We start from the raw sequence: 27,998 nt of genomic DNA on the forward strand, positions 1-27,998 counted from the left end.
TTGCCCCTAAGCCTGTTCACGTGAGCTCAATCACCGGGACCCATGCGGTGGAAGGAGAGCATCAACTCCCCAAGGTGTCCTCTGGGATGCTGCATGGGGTCCATGCATGCATGCGTATGCCACCTGCACAGGCACATAAATAAATAACAAATGGGTGCGATTTTAAAGCAAGTCACACCTACCACAGTTAACCTCGTCGGAGCCGTCTAAGCAGTCCCTGGCACCATCACAAAGCCAGCTAGTAGGAATACATTTCCCATCATCACACTGCCAGGCTTGCCGGTGCCCAAGGCAAGTTTCCTCTGCAGGCCAGAGTTGGATTCAAGAGCAGGCATGGAGGAAGACAAGTTTGTCAGAGTCCGTCAGTTGGCTGGATTTCAAGTCATAACATTGAAAATAGCAAAGCAACGTAGACTTCTAAGTTCGACACTGACCCCAACCGTGAACCTGCTGGCTCCCTTCACACTCCTGACAGCAACTCTACGGTATAGCTTACTTCTCCCATTACTGTGACAAAGCACTGGACGGAAGCAACTTGAGAGAAGGAGAAATTATGTCGGTCCACAGTTGGAAAAGGGATACAGTTCATCACGGCAGAGACGGCATGGTGGCCAGAGTGTGAGGTGGCTGGTCACAGTACATCCTCAGTCAGGAACCAGAGAGATGAACACTCATACGTGGCTCACTTTCTCCCACCCCCCCCCCACCTTTTTTTTAACTCAGTCTGGGACACCGACGCATGGAAAAGCGCCACCTACATTCAGGGCCAGTCTTTCCTCCTCTGTTAAACTCTGGAAACTGCATTGCAGACATGCCCAGAAATGTGCCTACTGGATGGTTCTAGAGCTGGTCAAGTTCAGATAGAAGATTAACCATGATATCTACCTTAACAAGGAAGAGTGTGGCCCAGGAGCCTTCAATGCTTAGCCTCCCTGCCATTTTTGAGAATACTGTAGTCTAGCAAAAGTTTTGAGAGCAGAGATACTTTATAAGCGTTCTAAAGTGGCAGCTAGCCATGCACTGCTAACAAACACAGGAAAGGTAGGTTCTGCACGACAGGCTTGAAGTTTATTTATATCGAACCATTCAGGTACATTCTGACCCCTACAGGTGGCTGGAAGCCACGACAGTCCACCTCTTTAAATTCCTTTGATCTCCAAGACTATATTCAGATCAAAGACAACGCCGGGGAACTAGTAGATTTTGCGGCAAACCCACCTTCAAATAGTTCACCTAAAGAAGGAGACTTAGAAAGCCAGGGTAGGATGCCCAAGGACCACACAACAAAGCAAGCATGGAAGTGTATTCCAACCCATAAACATAGACCTGTTGCTGTTTGTTCATTTGCTTGTTTATTGGATTCTGAGGCTTAGGTCAGGATTTGCATGTGACCCTCACCCTGGAGCTTCGCCCTGAGTCCTGAGAATGTTTTCATATCAAATATTTCATGTGAAGTTAGAGACAGCAAGTGTCCACCCGAGAAGAAGAAAGTGGGATAAAAAGGGCATATTCGCTGATACATTGGTTCTCTCTCTCTCTCTCTCTCTCTCTCTCTCTCTCTCTCTCTCTCTCTCTCTCTCTCTCATGCTTCACTTAAGCTTCCTGTCTGTACTAGCGTTCAGGTGACCCACCTGGGGCTTTGAATACACTAAGCACTGAGAACTAGGGCCTTAGAGCAGCAAACTATTTGCCAAATATTTAACTTGGCTTCTAAAAGTTTTCTACTTTGTTTGCTCAATTTGCATACAAAAGAGCTTTGAGTATTAGGGTCTATAAGGCTTCCTGAAGAGCCTCTGGATTCGTCTACTTAAATAAATATGGTTACCAATGCTTAAGCCTAAATTTAAGGTGCAAACTCTGCTCTTACAGTGGCGCCACTAATACTTGAAGACGACTGGATTCGTCTTTGAGAGCCCATGATCACTCAGAACACTTCTCATGATTGACTATGCCCTCGGGGGACAAAAGCCATGAGGATTGACACTGTCAGACAAAGACACATCAAATACTCTGTATCTGAAATGCTGGGAACTTTCTGAAGTATTTCAGATTAGAGATTTTTCCATTTATTTTGCATACACACACACAGACACACAGACACACACACACACACACACACACACACACACACAAGCACACTGAAGAATCACAAGGATGGGCCCAAATCTAAATAATTCTATTTTTTACAGCAATAAGGATCAGCCTAGGGTCTTGCACATTGTATATGCTATCCCCCAACCTTTTCATTTTGAGACAGGCTCTTCCAGTTTGTCTTGAACTCAGCCTATAGCTTAGGCTGGCCTTGGACTTATGATCCTCCTGTCTCAGCATCCCAAGCAGCTTGTATTTCAAACACACTCCACACACACCACACACACACACACACACACACACACACACACACACACACACACACACAATCTGAAGGTAATTTTATATGCTATTTTAAGTGAACCTGTCTTCTGGCTGAGACCCATCACATGAAGTCAGATATGGAATGTCCCGTGGTGGTATCATGTTTGTACTAAACCACTTTGGGTTGTAGAGACTTTCAGATTTTCATCCTGGGCTTGGACGCCAGGGCTGGTGAACGACAGCATCTCGAGAAGTGCTTACCACACTGCTCGTCTGTCCCATCCGGGCATTCTTGCTCGCCATTGCAGAGCCAGGCCACAGGAATGCACTTCTCACCACACGCCACTTGCCGGGTTCTGTTACACTCTATTTCACCTGCAGTCAATAAAGAAGAGGCGGAGTCCTGAGAGTTTCTGGCCCCCACAGTGTAAGATGGCATCTCTCCATGATAAGAAGCCATGGAGTGTTATGTTGAGGAAGACTAAGTTCCTTCTCCCACACCACTTGGGCTCACTAAGAAATTCCTTTAGAAACAGGTCCTCCTGGTAGCATAGAGTTGCTTTGGGGAGGTTTACTGTGTGCCTGTTCTCTGTTAGATTAGAGGGGACTCACACTTGGGCACCAGTAGACATAGGTGCAGTACTGCCAGATCTAGTTCACTCACAAAGCCATGGAACGTGAACACATGTAAGTTAGATGTCTAGGCTCGAAACCTTAGAGCCTAAGTACTTTCATTTAATCTTAGACATGTACAGACCCATGTTCAGGTACAACACAACATTTAAAAATATCTCTCTCACAGCTATGGAAGCTTTCAAAGACTGAATTTATATTATTTCATTCAAGTCATGAACTTGTAGTTATTGTTTGGTGTTCAATGGTTACCAAAAGCCGGAAGTGGAGTAGCCTCGGAAGGAAGCTGCAGGAAGGTCTGAGTACTCATTTCCTGTACTGAACTATCACTTAGAGAGGAAAAGACAATCGTTGGTTCCTAGAAAACAAAAGCTATACGGCCTGTCCCTGCCGGAGTCTCTGCACCATGTGTGGAATACTCAGCAAGTTCTGTTCCCAGCAGCAGCCTGGGTGGATGGAAGTGGACGTGAAAGCGGAGGTGAGACAGCTCCTCCTCCCAAGAGACTGGATCCCAGTCTTACAGGTTTTCTTCTACAATTGTGTCACCAACTAGGTCGATTTTAAAGCAAATGCAGTTTTTAAGAGTATTTAAAATAAACCCCCAGGAATACAGTTTATTACTGGATTAGCTGCCAGCTCTAGCATCTCCTCCTGTTCCATCTAGGCTGTCATGTGACTAAAGCTGGTGAGACCACGTAATGCCTGGCTACTGCTACTATGGGAACAAGCTCAGTCCACAAACCACCTGGGTTGGAGCATTTTGGTTGGACTACTTGCTGACTGACTGGTAGGTCTCAAGGTGTCTGAATATCCAGAAATGAGCTTAACCTGAACTACTACAGGGGGATTTCTGGTGACTGATTCCAATGTGTCCTAAGGAGTCGTTCCCCTTACCTCTGGCGGAGGGGATATATGGCTCTACTGACATATATCTGTGGGTGCATAACAAAGTGCTGGCCTCCAGGCTCCCTCAGTCTCTATCCCCAAAGTACTTGTTATATATTTCATAGCCCCCACACCAGCCTCATGGGGCTTCCCTCCTCCTAGCTATGCCCCATCTCTGTGCCTGGCTATTCTCTACTCTTCCAGCACTTTCTCTCACTCTCTTCCCCTCTCTCACTATGCTCTATTCTCCATCTCTTGCTATGCTGCCAACTCCTCTGTTCTCTCCAACTTCAACCACCCTGACCAGCTCCTGTCTGCTGACCATGTTCTGCTACTTCTTTCTCTCTCTGCTCTGGACTCTTCCAGATGTCTCTGGTTGTTTTCTCTCTCTCATATCTACAAGAAAAGCCTTAGCCATATTGTGGAGTGGCCAAGTCCACTTCTCCCATGCATCCTCTCTCACACGGATAATGGGATCTTGGTTTTGTTGTGTGTGCCATGAGGCCAGGCTGTCCGTGATCCTGAAAAGGAGATTGAAGGCTTAAGCGAACAGGAAGCGGCTTGGCTCAGAAGCTGCTAAATCAATGCTCATCAGCCAGTAGTTCCTTTGCTACCTCTTGTAGCTGATCCTTCCAGGAGGATCTCAGGGCTGCTGTTCACTGTCAAAAACTCAACTGAAGAATACTTTGTCTCAGAGATGATCTATTTAGGAACCCAAAATACATATCAAATCTAGGCATTACCTGCAGACTGTTTTCCGATATTTTCCCAATACAAGTAGGTGCTTACTAAAAAGGCAGTTATATGGTAATTACTAACATCTTTTGACATTAAATTTACAGTGGCTTGCTTGTAATCATGGTATCAAGTACACTGATAAGTGCTGTCCTAAAGCACATGTAAAGATATACTCAACGATATAAAATCACTGCTTAGTTAAAAAAAAAATACAAGTGATTTTTAAATCCCGTTTCAGAAGTGGCATGGGGAGATCAGTCACAGTCTAGATGCTGGAGCAGGTTAGGCACAAGTCTTGAGGGTCAGAACCTTAAGTCGGCTTAGTCAAGAAATAAGATGCAAACATAAAACCACTTCACTTGCACATTCTTCCCTTTGTGACTGGGGTAAGCTTGGGCGCACTGGTGTGGTTGGATTGCCAGCCTCACTAGACAGGTGCTTCTCAAACGCTGCATGCTTCCGGCGTCAGCAGCTAGCAACTTCATCCCCTGGGAGCTGTAACCTGTCTCAGTCAACCCGGGACACATTGTCTCTCTCCCAGATGCCACCTTTGGATCTGTCTACAAAAGTGGCACCCACCAGTGCTGCAGGGAGTGCTCCTGCCGGTTCTTTCCCAGGAGCAGCTTTGGAGAGTGGCTATTCTCAGTGCCCATCAGCCACCCCATGGTGACTGGTGGGAAACTAGAGCTAGAAAGCCAGTCCCACCGGGTCTGGACTTAAAGGAAGGAAGAATCTAAGAGGTAAGGTGTTCTAAGTACTCAGGGGTGGAGAGAGCTCCTTTTGCACTTTTGCTAGGTGACTCCACGGAAGGAAGCAAAGAAAATCTTTGTCCTTGATCTTACCTCTCCTCCTATTCACAGATTTGCAAAGGGCCTGGCAATCTTGGGTGATCCAGGTCCCTTCCTGTAGGATGCTCAGCCTCACCCTTCTACATCCTTCTTACTGCACAGCTGGGGACAGACAGCACACTCAACGAGGCCGCCTGAAGTTCGCCTTCTGTCTGCCTCTGCAGCGCGCGGCTAGTACATTACTGCTACCCTGCACCCTACATTCTGCACCCTGCAAACCCGAGCTGCAACCCTTCCAAGGGCGCCCCTGCCCACCGTCCTCACTCACCTGCCCCTGAGCGCCCGACGCTGCCCAGCGATACCAGCATCAACGAGAAAAGGAGCAGGAGCATCCGGCACCGCATGCCTAGGAAGGCAAGACTGTGGGGTTTGCTCTTGCCTGGCGCCTGAGTGAGGAAAGCCCGGGAGGGAGGAGCGAGAGGCAAGGGGAGCGGGACGCGGTGGGGGAGGGGGTGGGGGGTGCAGTTCCTACGCCTCCTTGCAGGTTGCTGAATCCCAACCTGGGGTGTGCCGGTGCGCATCTTGTGCGCGCACTATCAAGGCAAGACCTGCCGCTGTCCAGGAAGGTCTCCTCGCATTGTGGCTGGAGATTTTGTGTCACCGATCCATGGTGGGACTGGAAACAGAGCTAGGCTCACTGGAGCTGGCCCTTAGGGACACGGAAAGGGTTGATCTGCACAGGAGTCACCTGGAAATCTCACTCAGAGATTTTACCTTTACAGACCTGAAGCAGGTCTGTCTCTCAGGTGATGAATTGTGCCAGGTGCTCTTCCCTCACTTTGTAAAGCATAGAATTCCCTCTGTCCCCTGTCTCTGTCTCTCTCCCTCGTGCGCTCTTTCTCTCATCCTCTCTCCCTTCCTCTCTCTCTCTCTCTCCCCTCTCCACCTCAACCCCCACGTGTTTGTGCACCCTGTCGCTGCCTCTCCTCCGGCCCCGCTCTCTTCCCCTGGCCCCGCTCTCTCCCCTCCTCCCCCCAGCCCTCCTTTCTGTGTACCTAGGCAGAATAAATCCTTTCTACAACCCAGTCTCAAAGATGGTGATGAAGTCTCTAAAGACATCTCTCTTTCACTGCTAAAGTCCGGAAGAACACTCCTTGTTCAGTCCATATGACTGACTGGGCAAGTCGAATTTGAACCGAGCTAAGCATGAACCCAAGAGAGTCGGGAGAACTTAGCTAGTGGTCATCCTGCTCGCCCGCCGCTGTTCAGGAAGGGCGGGTGAATTTTCAGCGGCGCTTCCCACCTTGCACCTAGCGAAGTCAACACTGTTTCTCTCCAGCGATCCGGGAGAGGCGGATGTCAGCTTCTTGGAAAGAACAGAATGGAGTTAGAATTTATTATGCTAAACTGGCAAGGAGCATTTTTAGTCTATAGGAATGAGAGACAGCAATAAAGCACTAGAAAAAAATAGAAACAGAAAAATGAATTGCAAAGTGCCTCCTTAGACCGTATTTGCAGCGCTGTAGGGCCAACAGCCCCGCTTTAACTAGTACCTCCTCTTCATGTTCACTGCGGCCCCACCACCCGAACTGAAGGCACCACAATGCCATATGCTCTGAAGTTTGCATTGAATGTGTTGTATGCTCTGATTGTGTAAGCCAACTTTTTAAAAATCGCCTGTTTTATTTAACAAAATTCTTCTAAGATATTATATTGATTTCTTCTGAAGTGTCCGTGTTCTGAATCATATTATTTTATATGCTTTAATAATATTCAATGTCGAAGAGAGCCAATCAGAGCCATGAGAATATAGACTTGTTGGGGTAGGTATCAGAAACCCACACACCTGCGTCCATTCCTGAATTAAATGAGACTATATGTTGTCTCAGCCAGTTTGGCCTGCTACAAGAAGCTGCCATAGATATATGGCTTGGTCAACAGACATTTCTTTTCTTACAGTTCTGGAGGTTGGAAGTCCAAGATGAAGGTGCTGGCAAAATCATGATTTGCTGAGAGGCCATTTCCTACTCTGCAAATGGCTTGGTTCTTGTCAAATCCTTACATGGAGAAGAACACAGAAACAAAACAAGTCCTGTTGTATGCCCTTTAAAAGGACACTAATCCCATGATCGGGGCTCCATCCTCATTACCTAGCTATTAACCCAATAATGGGGCTCCACCCTTATTACCTAACTACTAATCCCATGATGGGGGCTCCACCCTCATTACCTAGTTACTAATCCCATGAGGGGGGGCTCCACTCTCATTATCTAGCTATTAATCCCATGGTGGGGGTTCTACCCTCACTATCTAGTTACTAATCCCATGATAGGGGTTCTACCCTCATTACCTAGCTACTAATCCCATGATGGGGGCTCCACCCTCATTACCTAGTTACTAATCCCATGATAGGGGCTCCACCCTCATTACCTAGTTACTAATCCCATGATGGGGGTCTACCCTCATTACCTAGCTACTGATCCCATGGTGGGGGCTCCACCCTTATTACCTATTTACTAATCTCACTATGGGGGTTCCACATTCATTACTTAGTTAGCTCAAAAGTTTCCAGACCCTAATACTATCTCATCATCTTAGAATTTCACCACATGAATTGTGGGTGACACAAATATATAGACCATAACACATGTACACCGGAATGGCTGCTTTATTGCTTTTGATTATAAATAGCATTGGCTCTTAAAAGCTCTTAGCAGCAGAGAAACTGCAGACATAGGTGATATATTTTTGTATTTTTGGTTGTGAGCCTAGCCTTAACGGCTGAGCCATCTCTCCAGCCCAACATAGGTGATATAAATAAATAACCTTTAATTTGTCTTTAAATCATTTTATTCTTGAATCTCATTCTCTTTAGTTATATCTGCTGTCCTTTTCCTTTTTTTCCCCTCTTGCCAGGTGTGACATTTTGTCTCTTTTTTTTTTTTTTTTTTAAAGTTTGCTAGACAATTCTTTATTTTTTTTTTTTTTTTTTTTTTTTCCTCATGGTTTATTTTTTTTTTATATTTAAAAATTTCCATCTCCTTCCCTCCTCCTCCCCCCTCCCTCCCCTCCATCTCCCCTTTCTCTCCCCTCCTTCTCCCCCTTCCCTCCCCTCCCCTCCACCCATACCTCCCCTCCCTCCCTCTCAAGGCCAAGGAGCCATCAGGGTTCCCCACTCTATGCTAAGACCAAGGTCCTCCCAACTCCCCCCAGGTCCAGGAAGGTGATCGACCAAGCTGAGAAGGCTCCCACAGAGCCCGTCCATGAAGAAGAATCAGAGCCCAGAGCCATTGTCCTTTGCTTCTCAGTCAGCCCCCGCTGTTGGCCACACTCAGAGAGACGGGTTTGGTCGCATGATCCATCAGTCCCATTCCAACTGGAGTTGGTGATCTCCCATTAGTTCTGTCCCACCGTCTCCATGAGTGAACGCACCCCTCTCGTTCCTGACTTTCTCCCTCATGTTCTCGCTCCTTCTGCTCCTCATCGGGACCTTGGGAGCTCAGTCCAGTGCTCCAATGTGGGGCTCAGTCACCTTCCCCATCTGTCGCCAGCTGGAGGTTCCCTCACGGTCCTGACTTTCTTTCTCATGTTCTCTCTCCTTCTGCTCCTCATCAGGACCTTGGGAGCTCAGTCCGGTGCTCCAAGGTGGGGCTCTGTCATTTTCTTCATCTATCGTCAGGTGGAGGTTCTATGGTGATATGCAAGAAATTCATCAGTATGGCTATAGGAACTGGCCTTTTCAGGCTCCCTCTCCTCAGCTGCCCACGGAACTAACTGGGGGCGTCTCCCTGGAAACCTGGGAACCCCTCTAGGGTCAAGTCTCTTGACAACCCTCAGGTAGCTCCTTAAATTCAGATATATGCTTCACTGCTCTCATATCCACCCTTCCTATATCCCAAGCACCCCATTCCTCCGAGCTCCCCCCGCTCTCCCCTTCACACTTTTCTCTCCCCATCTTCCCTTGGCCCAGTCTTGCCCAACCCTCAAGTTCCCAATTTTGCCTGGCGATCGTGTCTACTTCCAATATCCAGGAGGATTACTATATCTTTTTTGGGAGTTCACCTTCTTATTATCTTCTCAAGGATCCCAAACTTATAGGCTCGATGTCCTATAATCATGGCTAGAAACCGAATATGAGTGAGTACATCCCATGTTCATCTTTATGGGTCTGGGTTACCTCACTCAGAATAGTGTTTTCTATTTCCATCCATTTGCCTGCAAAATTCAAGATGTCATTGTTTTTTACCGCTGAGTAGTATTCTAGCATGTATATATTCCACAGTTTCTTCATCCATTCTTCCACTGAAGGGCATCTAGGCTGTCTCCAGGATCTGGCTATTACAAATAATGCTGCTATGAACATAGATGAGCATATGCTTTTGTTGTATGATTGGGCATCTCTTGGGTAGATTCCCAATAGTGGAATTGCTGGGTCCTGGGGTAGGTTGATCCCGAATTTCCTGAGAAACCGCCACACTGCTTTCCAAAGTGGTTGCACAAGTTTGCATTCCCACCAGCAATGGATGAGTGTGCCCCTTACCCCACAACCTCTCCAGCAAAGGTTATTATTGGTGTTTTGGATTTTAGCCAATCTGACAGGTGTGAGATGATATCTCAAAGTTGTTTTGATTTGCATTTCCCTGATAGCTAGGGAGGTTGAGCATGACCTTAAGTGTCTTTTGGCCATTCGAACTTCTTCTGTTGAGAATTCTCTGTTCAGTTCATCGCCCCATTTTTTAATTGGGTTAATTGGCATTTTACCGTCTAGTCTCTTGAGTTCCTTATATATTTTAGAGATCAGACCTTTGTCAGTTGCAGGGTTGGTGAAGATCTTTTCCCAGTCAGTAGGCTGCCTTTGTGTCTTAGTGACAATGTCCTTTGCTTTACAGAAGCTGCTCAACTTCAGGAGGTCCCATTTATTCAATGTTGCCCTTAAAGTCTGTGCAGCTGGGGTTATGCATAGGAAACGGTTCCCTGTGCCCATTTGTTGTAGAGTACTTCCCACTTTCTCCTCTATCAATCTCAATGTGTTCAAATTAATATTGAGGTCTTTAATCCATTTGGACTTGAGTTTTGTGCATGGTGATAGATATGGATCTACTTTCATTCTTCTACAGGTTGACATCCAGTTATGCCAGCACCATTTGTTGAAGATGCCCTCTTTTTTCCATTGTGTACTTTTGGCTCCTTTATCAAAAATCAGGTGTTCATAGGTTTGTGGTTTAAGATCCGGGTCTTCTATACGATTCCATTGGTCAACTTCTCTGTTCTTATGCCAATACCAAGCCGTTTTCAATACTGTAGCTCTGTAATAGAGTTTGAAGTCAGGGATGGTAATGCCTCCAGAAGTACCTTTATTGTATAAGATTTTTTTGGCTATCCTGGGTTTCTTGTTTTTCCATATAAAGTTGATTATTGTCTTCTCAATCTCTGTGAAGAATTTTAATGGGACCTTGATTGGGATTGCATTGAATCTATAGATTGCTTTTGGTAGAATTGCCATTTTTACTATGTTGATCCTCCCAATCCACGAGCAGGGGAGATCCTTCCATTTTCTGGTATCCTCTTCAATTTCTTTCTTCAAAGACTTAAAGTTCTTGTCATATAAATCCTTCACTTCCTTGGTTAGCGATACTCCCAGATATCTTATGCTATTTGTGGCTATTGTGAAAGGTGATACTTCTCTGATTTCCCTCTCTGCTTCCTTATCCTTTGTGTATAGGAGGGCGACTGATTTTTTGGAGTTGATCTTGTATCCTGCCACGTTACTGAAGGAGTTTATCAGCTGTAGGAGTTCTTTGGTGGAGTTTTTGGGGTCGCTTATGTATACTATCATATCATCTGCAAATAATGAAAGTTTAACTTCTTCCTTTCCAAATTGGATCCCCTTGATTCCCTTATGTTGTCTTATTGCTATTGCTAGAACTTCAAGCACTATATTGAAGAGATAAGGAGAGAGTGGACAGCCTTGTCGTGTTCCTGAATTTAGTGGGATAGCCTTGAGTTTCTCTCCGTTTAATTTGATGTTAGCTGTCGGTTTGCTGTAAATAGCTTTTATTATATTTAGGAATGACCCTTGTATCCCTAATCTCTCCAAGACCTTTATCATAAAAGGGTGCTGAATTTTGTCAAATGCTTTTTCAGCATCTAATGAGATGACCATATGGTTTTTTTCCTTCAGTTTGTTTATATGATGGATTACATTAATAGATTTTCGTATGTTGAACCAGCCCTGCATCTCTGGGATGAAGCCTACTTGATCGTAATGGATAATTTTTCTAATGTGTTCTTGGATTCGGTTTGCCAGTATTTTATTGAGAATTTTTGCGTCCATGTTCATGAGTGAGATTGGCCTGTAATTCTCTTTCTTGGTTGAGTCTTTGTGTGGTTTAGGTATCAGGGTAACTGTAGCTTCATAGAAGGAATTTGGCAGTGACTCTTGTGTTTCTATATTATGAAATACCTTAAGGAGTATAGGTATTAGGTCTTCTTGGAAGTTCTGGTAGAATTCCGCATTGAAACCATCTGGTCCTGGGCTCTTTTTGGTAGGGAGGTTTCTGATAACAGTTTCTAATTCTTCGCGACTAACAGGACGATTTAGAGCATTTACCTGGTCCTGGTTTAACTTTGGTATATGGTATTTATCTAAAAAACTGTCCATTTCTTTTACATTTTCCAATTTTGTGGCATACAGGCTTTTGTAGTAAGATCTAATGATTTTCTGAATTTCCTCTGTGTCTGTGGTTATGTCCCCCTTTTCATTTCTGATCTTGTTAATTTGCGTGTTCTCCCTCTGCCGTTTGATTAGATTGGCTAAGGGTTTGTCAATCTTGTTGATTTTCTCCAAGAACCAGCTTCTTGTTTCATTGATTCTTTGGATTGTTTTCTGTGTTTCTATTTTGTTGATTTCTGCCCTCAGTTTGATTATTTCCAGTCTTCTACTTCTCCTAGGTGAGTCTGCTTCTTTTTTTTCCAGAGCTTTCAGGTGTGCTGTTAAGTCACCAATGAGTGCTTTCTCCGTTTTCTTTAAGTGGGCACTTAGTGCTATGAACTTTCCTCTTAGCACTGCTTTCATTGTGTCCCATAGGTTTGAGTATGTTGTGTCTTTGTTTTCATTAAATTCAAGAAAGACTTTAATTTCTTTCTTTATTTCTTCCTTGACCCAGGTGTGGGTCAGTAGTTGACTGTTCAGTTTCCATGAGTTTGTGGGCCTTCTGGGGGTAGCATTGTTGTTGAATTCTAATTTTAATCCATGGTGATCCGATAAGACACAGGTGGTTACTAATATTTTTTTGTAACTGTGGAAGTTTGCTTTGTTACCAAGTATATGGTCAATTTTCGAAAAGGTTCCATGAGCCGCAGAGAAGAAGGTATATTCTTTCCTATTTGGGTGGAATGTTCTATAGATGTCTGTTAAGTCCATTTGGTTCATTACCTCCATTAAGTCTTTCAATTCTCTGTTAGGTTTCTGTCTGATTGACCTGTCCATTGGTGAGAGAGGAGTGTTGAAGTCTCCAACTATTAGTGTGTGTGGTTTGATGGCTGCCTTGAGTTCTAGAAGTGTTTCTTTTACATAAGTGGGAGCTTTTATATTAGGGGCATAGATATTCAGGATTGAGACTTCATTCTGAAGGATTTTTCCTGTTATGAGTATAAAGTGTCCCTTTCCATCTCTTCTGATTGATTTTAGTTTGAAGTCAACTTTGTTGGAAATTAGTATGGCCACACCCGCTTGTTTCTTAGGGCCATTTGCTTGATAAACCTTTTCCCAACCCTTTACTCTGAGTAGGTGCCTGTCTTTGTGGTTGAGGTGTGTTTCTTGTAAACAGCAAAATGTTGGATTCTGTTTTCGTATCCAGTCTCTTAGCCTGTGCCTTTTTATAGGTGAATTGAGTCCATTGATATTAAGTGATATTAATGACCAGTGGTTGTTAACTTCAGTCATTTTTAGTAGTAGAGTTTGTGTGTTTCCCTTCTTCTAGTTGTGCTGGTGAAGGGTCGTTAGATGCCTGAGTTATTGTCGGCGTTGTTGGACTCCTTGGTTTGTGATTTTCCTTCTATTACTTTCTGCAAGGCTGGATTTGTGGCTGCGTATTGTTTAAATCTGTTTTTGTCCTGGAATATCTTGTTTTCTCCATCAATGGTGAATGCAAGCTTTGCTGGGTATAATAGTCTAGGCTTGCATCCATGTTCCCTAAGTGTCTGTAGCACATCTATCCAAGCTCTTCTGGCTTTCATGGTTTCCATTGAGAAATCAGGTGTAATTCTGATAGGTTTCCCTTTATATGTTACTTGACCTTTTTCCTTTGCAGCTCTTAATATCTGTTCTTTATTCTGTATGTTTTGTGTTTTGATTATTATATGGCGTGGGGATGCTTTCTTTTGATCCAGTCTATTTGGTGTTCTGTAGGCTTCTTGTACCTTCATAGGAACATCCTTCTTTAGGTTGGGGAAGTTTTCTTCTATAATTTTGTTGAATATGTTTTCTGGGCCTTTGAGTTGTAATTCTTCTCCTTCTTCTACCCCAATTATTCTTAGGTTTGGTCTTTTCATGGTGTCCCAGATTTCCTGAATGTTTTGTGTTAAGAATTTGTTAGATTTGTTTAGTTCTTTAATCTGTGAGTTTATTTCTTCTATAGTATCTTCAGAGTCCGAGATTCTTTCTTCCATCTCTTGTATTCGGTTGGAAATACTTGTCTCTGAAGTTTCTGTTCGTTTACTCAGAGTTTCCATTTCCAGTCGTCCCTCAGATTGTGTTTTCTTCAATACCTCCATTTCATTTATCAGGTCTTGTACTGTTTCCCTTACCTGTTTGATTGCTTTTTCTTGTTTTTCTTGTTTTTCTTGGGTATCTTTGAGAGATTTATTTATTTCGTCTACCTTTTTGTTTGTCATCTCCATTTCTTTATGGCAGTTTTTTACCTCCTGTTTAAGGTCCTCTATTATTTTTATAAAGTACTGTTTAATGTCGGTTTCTTCTATATCTTCTGGGGTAGGGTGTTCAATTCTTGTTGTTTCGGGATGTCTGGCTTGTGGTGATGTCATGTTGCCTTTCATGTTGTTGGAGGAGCTCCTGCATTGGCGCCTGCCCATCTCTTCCTTCAAAAGGAGCGCGGAGGTGTTTGGTGTCCCCAAAGAATGATGGATCCTCCCCAAAGAATGATGGATCCTCCTGCAGACTGTCAGGACCCCTTGCAGGCCAAGCAGCTCTCAGACAAAGGCCTACCTTGCTCCGGGCAGTCAAATGCAGGAGGGGACCTCCCACTGGCCTGGGTGCACTCAATTCCAGGTCCCCAGAGCCCAAACAGGCTGAGCTGTGGGATTTTGTGGCCCCAAAGACGGGAGGATGAGGCAGGGGGAGGGGGGGAGGATTCTGGGTGCAAGCTGGGAAGGGACAGGGAGAGAGAGGCAGTATCCGGGGGAATAACCCCTGCAGGAAGAGCAGGAAGTGTGCTGGTGGCAGGGGGAGTTGTGGAGAGTCGGTGGTCCCTCACCGGGCAGCTGCCGCGGTTCGGGCACTCACTCCTCACTCACCCCAAAGAATGATGGATCCTTCTGCAGACTGTGAGGTCCCCTTGCAGGCCAAGCAGCTCTCAGACAAAGGCCTACCTTGCTCCGGGCAGTCAAATGAAGGAGGGGACCTCCCACCGGCCTGGGAGCACTCAATTCCAGGTCCCCAGAGCCCAAACAGGCTGAGCTGTGGGATTTTGTGGCCCCAAAGACGGGAGGATGAGGCAGGGGGAGGGGGGGAGGATTCTGGGTGCAAGCTGGGAAGGGACAGGGAGAGAGAGGCGGTATCCGGGGAGAATAACCCCTGCAGGAAGAGCAGGAAGTGTGCTGGTGGCAGGGGGGGTTGTGGAGAGTCGGTGGTCCCTCTCCGGGCAGCTGCCGCGGTTCGGGCACTCACTCCTCACTCACCCCAAAGAACGATGGATCCTCCTGCAGATTTTCAGGTCCCCTTGCAGGCCAAGCAGCTCTCGGACAAAGGCCTACCTTGCTCCGGGCAGTCAAATGAAGGAGGGGACCTCCCACCGGCCTGGGTGCACTCAATTCCAGGTCCCCAGAGCCCAAACAGGCTGAGCTGTGGGATTTTGTGGCCCCAAAGACGGGAGGATGAGGCAGGGGGAGGGGTGGAGGATTCTGGGTGCGAGCTGGGAAGGGACAGGAAGAGAGAGGCAGTATCCGGGGAGAATAACCCCTGCAGGAAGAGCAGGAAGTGTGCTGGTGGCAGGGGGAGTTGTGGAGAGTCGGTGGTCCCTCACCGGGCAGCTGCCGTGGTTCGGGCACTCACTCCTCACTCACCCCAAAGAACGATGGATCCTCCTGCAGATTTTCAGGTCCCCTTGCAGGCCAAGCAGCTCTCAGACAAAGGCCTACCTTGCTCCGGGCAGTCAAATGAAGGAGGGGACCTCCCACCGGCCTGGGTGCACTCAATTCCAGGTCCCCAGAGCCCAAACAGGCTGAGCTGTGGGATTTTGTGGCCCCAAAGACGGGAGGATGAGGAAGGGGGAGGGGGGGAGGATTCTGGGTGCAAGCTGGGAAGGGACAGGGAGAGAGAGGCGGTATCCGGGGAGAATAACCCCTGCAGGAAGAGCAGGAAGTGTGCTGGTGGCAGGGGGGGTTGTGGAGAGTCGGTGGTCCCTCACCGGGCAGCTGCCGTGGTTCGGGCACTCACTCCTCACTCACCCCAAAGAACGATGGATCCTCCTGCAGATTTTCAGGTCCCCTTGCAGGCCAAGCAGCTCCGACATTTTGTCTCTTATTGTAAGTCTGTGGTAATCAGGACATTTCCCACCCAATAAAAACAGTCTACATCTTAATACTCAGAGCCCACAATGGTTTATATGGTTATGGTAGTTTGGCAGTAATTGTCCCCCCAAAACTTACAGGGGGTGGCACTGTTAGGAGGTATAGCTTTGTTGGAATAGGTATGGTCTTATTAGAGGAAGTGTGTCACTATGGGAGTGGGCTTTGAGCTCTCCTATGCTCAAGTCATGCCCAGTGTGCCAATTCACTTCCTGTTGCTTTAGATTAAGATGTGGGACTCTCAGCTCCTTCTCCAACATCATATCTACCTGCATGCCACCATTACCCACCATGATGACAGTGGACCTCTGAACTGTAAGTCACCCCAGTTAAATGTTTTACCTTATAAGAGTCGCCGTGGTCATGGTGTCTCTTCACAGCAATAAAAACCCTGCAGGAGTTGGTTATCTCAGTCCTGGAGATTGACCTGAGGTCATCAGTCTGGGTGGCAGGTGCCTTTACCTGCTGAACCATCTCCCGGGCCCTTAGCTTTTTGAGTTCAGAAACTACGCTGAACTATTTCTTGTTTTGCTTGTTTCTTCGCTTGTTTGTTATTAAGTTGTCCTTTCTCAGTGTTTTAATTCAGACCTCCTGGTGCCAATCTAAGGAATGTCAACCAGCCTTAAGTTCCTTAGTTATTTCTGTTTCACTGTGACTTCCCCTGACAGAAACCACTTAATGGAAGCAAGATTAACTTTGGCTCGCAGTTTCGAGGCTTTCAGCCCACCATGGTGGTGAGGCATGGTAGAGATCATGGCGGCAGGACTATGAAGCAGGGACTCCTGACAACTTGGCAGACCAGGAAGCAGAGAGAACAGTGAGAGCAGGACCTAGGCATCACCTTCAAAGGTCCACCCGGAGTGACCTACATCAGTCAACTAGACTACAGCCCCTAGATGTTCCACCGTCTCCCAAAACGCCATCAATAACTGGGAACAAAAGTTCAAAATGTGCGCATTTGGGGAATATATCATTTCAAACTCTAAGATCACAGAGTATCATTGATCATAGTATTGATTAATATTCCAAGTATTGTTCTAGGCCCCGTGGATGCCCGGATGAACACAGACAAGATATCTCTCTACCTGTAGAGTTTCTAGTAGATGTGGCCGGCAATGGGGGGTAAAGGAAAAGACATATGATAAGTAAGATGAATTAGCACATGTCATAGTTTATCACAAAGTGATAAAGCTTGTGGAGAAAATAAAGGAAGAGGAATACAGAGTGTTGGTGAAAGTAGAGGGTAGAGTTTCAATACTCAAGGACATTGCTCTGTGACCCTCTTGGAGATGTCACCTGTACAAAAAGAAGAGAGTGCAAAACTTCTCTTTGGGAAAATATAGAACTGGAAAGCAACATCACACACCACAAGAAAACTGGATGGAATATAGGAAGCAGCAGGTAGTTCAGAGGGGTGACCACTGAGAGAAAACAATTGGCCTACTATTCCTCTGGAGGTAACTTCGTGGCTGGATCCCAGAAAAGAAACCGCACAGACCCTGTGTGCAGCCTTGTTAAGTTAAGAGCGTACCGGTGAGAGTTCAGGGAGGCTGAGAATGCTAGAATTGCAGGACAGAGTTCCAAAGAGAAGGAATTCATACGAAGAAAGTTTTAGAAATCTCTACACAGCACACTTCATGGGGATGCTGAACCAGTTCTTGTACAGATCATGTAAAACGCCATGAAACTAGCCAAGGGCCGGAGAGAGAGGAGAAAGAAAACCTTCTTCAGGGGCTGAAGAAAAGGCTTGGTGTTCAAGAGCACTTACTGGTCTTGCAAAGGACCTGGGCTCCATCCAGGAGATCTGAGCTTCCTTCTGAACTTCAAGGTCCCTGTACACACATGGTGCATGTCCACCCATGCAGGCTCTCACACACATACATATAAGTTTAAAAAATGAATACACAAAAGTATATCTTATTGTAAGCAATTCCAAAATTTTCCTACAAGGAATGGGTCTTCTTCAGCGAGCACTAAAGTATCTGGTAGAGACTTCAGAGGTCCAAGACGGCTAAGGGGAGCAGCAAGCATTCCTGGCTGAGGCATAGTAGTGATACATGGCTTTACTCCTGGAGAAGCAGGGGTAGGCAGATTTCTGTGAGTTTAAGGAAGGCCAGCCTGGTCTACCCATTGAGTTCCTGGCATAAACAAACAAACAAACAAACAAACCTCCCAGACTAAATGATACTCTGTCCATCTTGTGGGCAAGGATAACTGTGAATGTGGCCTAACACAAAATTGTAAACTTATGTAAGGCATTAAAAAATGTTTGTGTGATTTTAAGAAAATAGTTCTGCAGTATGACTTTTGTAGTTGACAACATCGTGTCACAATGTCAAATATTCAGCTAAGATCAATTTTCATAGAAAAATAAACAAGTATATTTGTCTCAATATGTGAATTTTCATATAGTAAAATTACATTGTATACCAAATAATTATTTTAAAATAAAATTTATTATGATTTACTGTCAATAAATACTTAATATGCTGTGTTTATTTTGTGTACTTAGATATCTGTGGCTACCTTAAATTTTTTTGCTCAGACAGGAGTTGTGAGTACAAAAGGCCTAAGAGCGCCTGCTATAGGTTAGATGAGTTTATGACACACCCGGGAAACTTAGCAACTCAAGCAGAGTGCATACAAAAGCCGAACTGAACAGTCTTCACAAACAAGTAAGTAAAAGTCAATGGTGTGGGGGAGGGGGGAAGTGCTGGAGAGATGGCCCAGCCACTGAGAGGACTTGCTGCTCTGACAGAGGACCTAGGTTCAGTGCTCAGCACTCATAACTACAGTCACCTGTAACTCTAGCTCCAAGGGACCTGACACCTTCTGGCCTTTTCAGTCACCAGCACGTGTACACATGCACTCACTCACTCGTGTGTGCAAGTACACACACACACACATACACACAAACACACACACAAATACATACAGAAACACACACAAACACACATACACATACACACATACACATACACAAACACACACAAACATACACACAAATACATACACAAACACACACAAACACATATACACATACACACACATAAATACACAAATAAAATAAATCTCTTTTGAAAAATAAAAAATGGAACATCAACCATGAAGAGAAAATATTAAAAGCCACAGAGCCAAATGATACATACGCAGTGAGACAAAGGCAAAAGCAGCAGCAGCAGCAGCATCCTTGGGAGAAACTCTGGCAGCCAGAAAACCGCACAGCAATGTCTTTAAAGTACTAACAGCAAAAAACAGAAAAGGGCGGTGCGGTGGGGGAGCAAACGTCAGTCTAAAATTCTGCACAAACGATTGAACAGGAAAAACAGAGTGCAAAATTTATCAGACGAATGAAAGCTGAGTAGTGTTGTCAACTGCAGGCCTGATTTAATTAAAATAATATTAAAGGATGGGGCTGGAGAGATGGCTCCATGATTTAGAGCACTGAATGCTCTTCCAGAAGACGTGGGTTCACTTCCTCGAACCCATAAGGCAGCTCATACCTGTCTGTAACTCCCATTTTGGGTGGAAGTCAGGGGAGGTGGATCTGATGCTTTCTCCTGGTCTCCTGAGCACCAGGAACACACATGATGCAGGTACATACATGTAAGCAAAATGCTCATACACTTAAAATAAAAATAAAGAAAACCTTTAAAAAACAAAAGTAAGAGCTTTTGAAGGAATTTTTCGAGTGAAAGAGAAGTGACCCCAGATCAAGAACAAAAACGTGAATCTACATAAGGAAAAAAGGGCAAAGGAAATATTAAACATTGCATTTTTTTTATTTTCTCTGAAAAGTAGTTAACTATCTAAAGCAAAAAGTAATCATGGAAAACTTTAGTATTCATGATGTACAGGAGAAAAGTCTGTAGCGACAGTGACTCCAGGAAGAGGAGTGTACACGCAGCGTGGCAATGAGAAGCTGACTGTCTGCGGCAGGGGATCCAGTGTTGGGAGGTTATCTGAGGCTAGAATGTGGTCCGTTTATGACGATGATTATAAACCCTCAACAACCACTGAGGATACAAAACAAAGAGGCCAACGAGACCTCAGAAATACAAGGTCATCAAAGGAGAAAGTGTTAGCAAACTGAAGGAAAAAGCAGGAGAGAACAGGGGGCCAAAAAAGAAGCAAGGCACAGATGGTAGAAATGAACAACAAACAGTACACGGGAGGTGGCGATGCATAGATTTTAATCAATAAGCACACAAAATGTAAATGTTCTAAACTCTGTAATTAAAGCGAGGAACCGAGCCATGCAGATATTTAAGGAAAGAACACTGGAAGCAGAGAATACAAGGAGCATGTGGGAACAGCAAGACCGAGCACAAAGACAATGCCATCCATACAGAGAGAGTGAGGGGCAAGTGGAGGCCAGAAGTGTGGAAGAGACCATGTCTCAGCTGTCTATTGGTGTGGTAAAGACCGTCACCAAAAGCAGCTTGGGGGAAAGGATTTACCTCAGCTGACAGTTTATAGTCCACCACACAGGGAAGTAAGGGCAGGAAATCAAGGCAGGAACATGTAGATAGACAGGAAATACAGCAGGCCAGGGTGGAATGCTACTCACTGGCTTGTCCGCCCTGTCTTGTTCATTTTGCTTTCTTATCGGACCGGGGTGGGACCACTGAGGCTCCCTCGTCAAGCTATTCAAGAAAATGCCCCCACAGACTTGCCTACAGACCAATTCTCTGGTGGAGAAATTTTCTCAAGTAAAGGTCCTTCTTCCCGAGGGACTCTGACTTGTGGCCAACTGGTAAAAGTCTAACGGGCAGAGGTGGTGACAGACATCGCAAAAGGTTGCTTTCACGCAGTGCTCCGGGAGGTCACTGCGAATGTGCCATCCGGCAGGTCAGCCCCTAACCATATGTTCTCAGGGCCCACACTGATGCACAGGTGATGGCTGCCTAGTGGCTCCATGCTACACAGAGAAGCACAGAAGGAATGGAAGGAATGTTTCCACCATTGCAGGAAGTTCTGCTGGACGTCACCGGAAGGTTTTTGAGATGTATGGAATGTTGGGACAGTGAACGAATGATCACGCTGGCTTTACTGTTGAAGACGTCAGCAGGACGAAAGGGGCGACAACCCAGTTATATCTCTGATGTGTAACCCAAGAATGAAGAACATTCCCTAAACTCCAAGATAAACGGTGATGTAGAGGGAAAGAATGCTTTTGTCATTAAAAGTAAATAACGCTTTAAACTTTAAAAGGTACGTGACATCAAAGGGCTTGACACACGTCTTTCCAACTCAAGTATTCAAAGGGCCGTGCATGACACACTGCCTTCTTCCTCCTCTCCCTCCTCCTCCTCCTCCTTCTCCTCTTCCTCCTCCTCCTCCTCCTCCTCCTTTCCTTCTTCTTCCTCTTCTTTTACTTATCTACACTTTGCTTTTATGCCTACAACATGTTTTACATTTACATTATTGACAAACTTCAAGTTCATGTGTTTATAGGGAGATGAAAAATTATTCCTACTTTTTAAAATTCCTTAGGGGGACTTCATACATGAACCCTCAATCTCTATCACTCCTACCATGTTCCTTACCAAATTCATGATCTCTTTTATTATTGTTATATTATGTACACATTTATATGTGTGCATGTATGTGCATACGTATGTATGTACATGTATATATAACCTCTTGAGTCCATTTAGCTTTCTTGTCAGCAACCGTTGCATGCTACTTAATGAAGGTATAAGACCCCCCTCAACTGAATCCATGTCTGTAGCACAAGTTTTTGTCCTGTCCGAGCCTCCGTATACATCACCGCTCCTTCACATACCTCCAGCTGCTGACTCCCATTCCCTGGTTTCATATCCTCCTGCACCTTCTCAGGTGAGATACGGGAACTCACACTCCCCAGAAGCAGCCATCAGCCTGTGGCTAACAGACACCAGTAGCTGAGAACCCACGCTGTGTAGTGGAATAACTGACGAGCACATTTTCCGATGATTCTGCAGCTGGCCACAGTAGCAGCCAGGCGACATTTGGGCTCCGTTTTTGTCTCCGTCACATTTTCTCACTCACCCTCACCCCATCTTTCCGGCAATCATGTTCCAAAATGAGCCACTTCTACTAAAATCTTCACCTCAGAGTCTGCTTCAGGGAGACTGAAGGTAAGAAACCATCCACTGTCTAACATTTTTTACTGTATCACGAGGTACTTTCTTGGGGGTGAGGGGGACTTTATTTACCACACAGAGCAAGTTCTGAAAAGTTGATCTGAAGCCCATTCGAGTAATATTTTCAAGTACAACACAAACGAAGAAAATTGATTTTGATGTTGATAAGGGTGTTTGCTCAGAATTAAAAGTATAATCCGAGCACAATTAAATAAAATCTCAAAGATTGTAAATAGGACTTGCATACCCTGCTTTTTCAAACCACCCAGAAGCACCAGCCCAGGGGGGGGGGCACTTTTCACAGTGAGCTGAACCTACCTATATCAATCATTGACCAAAAAATGCCCACCAGACCAGTTGGTGGGGGCATTTTCTCAAAGGAGGTTCTTCTCCTCCAGTGAAACCAGATTGGGTCAAGTTGACAAAACACTTTCCAGCTTATGTAACTAGAAACCTGAGGAAACCATGAGATGTTCCCAGGAACCTGGCAGAGAGCGCACAGGACAGTAATCCCCCTGTGTAAGGGGTGCAAAGGAGTCCCGTGATGTCTAGACTTTCTCTGCAGAGTCCTCTCCTGATGCTGGAAGCAGATGGGGACACAGACCTGAAGAGACAGCCCGGAGCAGCCAGGACTTGAAGACCAGAGAGCAAGAGAGCAGGAAGCGACGCAGAACGACAGTCAGTGGCATCTGAGTATGGGTCCCCTGGAGTCCTTTCCTGCATTCTAAACTGTCCACTTATTGGGTGGGATTCTCCAGACAAAATACCGCTATTACAAAGCCATAAACTAGACAGTCCCTGGAGTTGACAGTTGCTAGTCTTCCTTCCAACTGAACTGGATTAACTGGATTTAGGATCACATCAGAGTTTAGGGCACATTTCCGGGTGCGTCTGGGAGGACATATCTAGAGGAAATTAACAGCATAGGGAAAGACGCACCCTGAGGGTTCGTGGCATCATCCCATGGATGAGAGGCCTGGATAGACCTAAAAGGGAAAACGGAAAACCCAGCGGTGTTGACACTCCCTGCTTGCTGGCCCTTCCTGCTACGATAGGCTGGACCATGCGAAAGCACCAGTCAGCAGCCACGGTCAATCTTTCTCCCATTAAGTTGTTCCTGTCAGGTGTTTTGTCCTACCGCATGAGGAAAAAAATCACTAATACCATACAGCTCAGACACACTTGAGTTTCAGCGATGTTATTGAATAGCCATGTTACTATCCCTAAAGCAAAGGCTTAAAAGCTATTGAAGGCCTCTCCTCACTACAAAGCTTGATCAAGTTTTATCAGTATCATCTGTCAATATTTTTCATATCAAAAATTAAAATTGTAGTTAATAAAAATGATAATCCTGCTGGCTGTCACATATTAATGTTAATAACATATTTTATGGAAAATCATTATTTTTCTTTCTAAAATAAGCCAATGAGCACAATCACAGTGTTTTACATTTGTCAAAAATCTCTTTGCTGACCTTCACAGAAGACAGCTGCATTCTCATATGGGCTCTTAAACTCAGTCTGTTAGGAAATGGTATTTTGAATTCAGTCTATGAATAAAGTCTGGTCAGACACAGATACGTGGTTGGCCATAAAAATGTATTGCTTTACCAGATATAGTAGATCTGCCTTTCTAATGGCAATGGCTCATACATGTCCTCACAAAAGATATGTTGAAGTCCCACCTCCTGGTATTTCCAAACACGTCTTTTTTTGACAACACAGCTATTACAGATTTAACCAGTTCAGACGAGGTGATGAGGTGGCCCACATCCTATAGGATTAGGCCTCTGGGTAGAAATGCATGGGAAGATACATGAAAGACCTGGGGAGAATGCTAGGGAAAGTTGGGGCAGAGTTAGGGAGAATGATGTCAGAAACCAAGGACAACCCCAGGGCTATGACAAGCTGGAAGGAACGGGGTAGGGGGGGAGTCCTTCCCCTAGAGATTCAAGGAAACACGGTTCCACTCACACTTCTATTTCAGACTCCTGCCTCCAGAACTGTGAGGCAAGATGCTTCTGTCTCTCGGGGAAATGAGCACAGACACTAACATCAAAACTTAAGAAGTGATAGTTTCCTAACAGCTTGTTGCCATGTGGAATCCAGACCTGTCAGCATTTCATACTGTCTTACTAACATCGTTCCTAGACCTTGTACTGGTGTAGATCTTTCCTCTGCTTATGACTTTGCAATATTTGAGCTCTTGGGCTGTGCCGGTTCATTAGGATATGAGGACATTCCGAATGGTAACAACTTTTTTAAAAGTGTGTGTGAGCCAGCACTTGCACACACACCTGCTACCATCATACAAGAACTCAAGGAGACCAGAAGGGGGCTTTGGATCCCCTGGAGCTAGAATTACAGAGAATTGTGAGCTACCAAATATGGGTACTGGGCACCACACTCTGGTCCTTCACAAGAGCATCAAATGGTCTTAACTCCTGAGTCATGGCTCCAGGTCTGTTCACACCTTCTTAATATAGTATTTTTACATTGCATTCTAATGACATCATCAGGAAAGATGACACAACTGTTAAGAAAGCATCAAGCTATGCCGGGCGGTGGTGGCGCACGCCTTTAATCCCAGCACTCGGGAGGCAGAGGCAGGCGGATCTCTGTGAGTTCGAGGCCAGCCTGGTCTACAAGAGCTAGCTCCAGGACAGGCTCAAAAAAAGCTGCAGAGAAACCCTGTCTCGAAAAACCAAAAAAAAAAAAAAAAAAAAAAAAAAGAAAGAAAGAAAGAAAGAAAGAAAGCATCAAGCTCAAGATATTAGATACAAGTTTTGGAAATTCTAATTTTCTCTCTGAAGCTCTAAACTTCAACACTGGCAACAAATACTGTGAATTTTTTTTTGTTAGAGTGACAATGAGCATCACACGTGTTTGAGAACCACGTCGTCCTAAGCCTTTGAGCAGTCGCAAAGGTGTATCAGACAGTTCTGAGGTGCTCCCTTCAAAGCTCAGTGCTCCCTGTAAAGATTGCTAGGAATGCTTGCATATCTGTCCTTGCTGAGGATGTAGAATCCAGGGAGTGTACACAGTTACTAGGGACCTTACAGGCATTGTGGGAAACAGCAACAATTTTTTTTTTTTTAAAAAAAAATAGAACTCACTGTATGATCCAGCAATTCTGCTTCTGGGTATCCATGCTAAGGCACTGAAATCAGTATCTCAAAGAGATTACGCCCAAGTTTACGGCGGCAGTATCCAGAAGAGAAAAGATAAGAACACAGCCTCAGCTCCCATCAATGAGCAAAAGGACACAGAACTTGTGGAGCGTGTAGACACAATGGAATGTCATTCAGCCTCACAGAAGAGGGAAGCTCTGCCACTAGCAATGGTGTGAGTGAACATAGACATTATGACAAGTAGCATAACTCAGGTACACAAGGGCAAATATTACAGGAACCCAAAGAGGCCAATTCATCAAAACAGAGAACAAAAGTTTCTCTCAGGAAAATGGGGGATTCTTGCCAGTGGTTATGAAATTTTAGTTATAAGATTAATATGGTCAGGAAAAGTAAAGTACCATATTATATCTATGGTGCATGATAAGGCCATTTTTCTTAGAATTTGCTGGTAGATAGATATTCAGTATTCCTAGCATAAAAATATGGTAAGGTAAGAGAGATTACTAACAAGCTTTTTGGTTGTGGTAATCATTTCACTATGCATATAGTATTAAAATACCATGTAAGCATTAAAATTAAGTGTCTCAAAAATTTATAAAGTAAAATTATAAAATATTACTAGAATTAAAAGCAATTATATGTATATGATTGTGAGATGTGGTGACAGGAGGGTCAGAAGTTCAAGGTCAGCCTCACCTACATAGTGAGTTCAAGGACAGTCTGCAACACATTAGACCCAGTCCTCAAACAATAAATAAATAAGAATTTAAAAAAGAGAAAAGAAAAAATATATACTTGCTCCCAGCATAACATTGTAAGCATAAACATTTAAAACATTTTTAATTATATGGACAGCAATATACTAAAATTATTAACTTTGCTGGCAGTCTGAGGATCACTATTACTGCCATAGTGAATCTCCTTAAGGGACAGAGGGCTTACTTTAGCTCCCAGCTTGAGGGTACAGTCTATCTCGGTGAGCGGGTCCTGGTGGCAAGCGGTTGAGGTTGCTGGTCACGTGGCATTCGCAGTCAGTCCAGAACCAATATTTAGGATGGTCTCCCTGTCTCAATTGACCTGATCTAGAAAACCACAATGCTTGTCAGCACTCTGATACTATTGCACAAGTTTGAACTCTAATTGTCTCTTTGCAGATCTAGTATCCAGTATCTTTGAAAGTTTTTATTGTTTAAATTTGAATGTGTGTGTGTTGTGTGGTTGATTGTACGTCCATGTACGTGTGTGAATATGAGCGGCCATGTACCTATGTGTGGAGGCCAGAGGTCAAAATGAGTCTTTTCCTCTATTACTTTCTATTGTTTGACAAGGGTCTCACCCAACCTGGAACTCATCAATTGGGCTAGGTATCAGCCTCCCCTAGTGTTGGGGTTACAGAGTTGTGTCAATATCTTCTGTTTTCATGTGGGTGCTAGGATTCTGAATAAATGGGAACTTATCTATTGAGCATATCCCCGACTCCCAGAGTTTTAATTCTTTCAGGCAATAATCTTGTCCTAAGCACCTTTGAACCCTGACATCTAACATATTTGGTGTGTGTGTGATCATGTGTGTGCACTCATGTGGGAGATATGCACATGTGTGGAGACCAGACACTGATCAGTCAAGTCCCTTCCTCTATCATTATGCTGTGAATAGCATTGATTAATAAAGAAACTGGCTTGGCCTGATAGGGTAGAGTAGAGCTAGGTGAGGAAAACTAAACTGAATGCTGGGAGAAAGGATGTGGAGTAAAAGAAGCCATGGAGCCACTGCCAGAGACAGACATGCCAAAACTTTGCTGGTAAACCACTGTCACGTGGCGATACACAGATTAATGGAGATGGGTTAAATTAATATGTAAGAGCTAGCCAATAAGAAGCTAGAGCTAATAGGCCAAGCAGTGTTTTAAATAATATAGTTTCTGTGTGATTATTTCAGGTCTGAGCTGCCGGGTGGTCGGGAAACAAACAAGAGGCCTCCCTACAACAAGTCTCCATCCTATGTTTTGAGGTGGAGTCTCCCACTGAACTAGAGCTAATTACTTGGCTAGACTGGCTAGCCAGGTAGTCCCAGAGGTCCTCCTGTCTTTGCTTCTCTGGCTGTTGCCTATACATGTACCTTGGCACACCAATTGTTTTTAGCTGGGGATGTGGAACTCACGTCGTCATGCTTTTGTGGCAAGTCCTCTATTGACCTGAGTCATCTCTCCAACACTAGCATATTTTTATAATACGTGATAAGAAAAGTCCTATAGCCGAAGGTCAGTTTCCTTCTGCCATTAGAGAAAGATGTTCCTGGTGTGTAAATGCTTTATTGACATTCACTGTGGTGCAACCAGGCACATCTTGACATTGTTTTTCTCCCATTCAAAGCTAACGGTGCCTGACCCAGCTTAGCTTCTGAGACTAGGTGAGGTTATGTATGCTCAGGGTCTGTGACCACTGACACATCTTGTAGTTTTTCCATTGCAGCTATCTTAAATTGTGTCATAAATAAATGGATTGCTACTGAATATGAACTACATGTAAAATC

General features: G+C 44.7%; 1 protein-coding gene across 1 annotated transcript in view; it reads right to left on the bottom strand.

Moving 5' to 3' along the window:
* Positions 1-5,803, bottom strand: part of LOC119813248 (prolow-density lipoprotein receptor-related protein 1-like) — a 47,178-nt gene extending 41,375 nt beyond the window's left edge. Inside the window, exons 1-3 of the mRNA XM_038328463.1 lie at positions 5,728-5,803; positions 2,617-2,730; positions 183-302 (exon numbers count right to left, since the gene is read on the bottom strand). Of these exons, the coding sequence (XP_038184391.1) occupies positions 183-302; positions 2,617-2,730; positions 5,728-5,803 (310 nt within the window). The remainder of the gene's footprint in view (positions 1-182; positions 303-2,616; positions 2,731-5,727) is intronic.
* Positions 5,804-27,998: the final 22,195 nt, after the last annotated feature.

This window comes from Arvicola amphibius, chromosome 4 (genome assembly GCF_903992535.2).
Source record: "Arvicola amphibius chromosome 4, mArvAmp1.2, whole genome shotgun sequence".
Lineage (NCBI taxonomy): Eukaryota > Metazoa > Chordata > Mammalia > Rodentia > Cricetidae > Arvicola > Arvicola amphibius.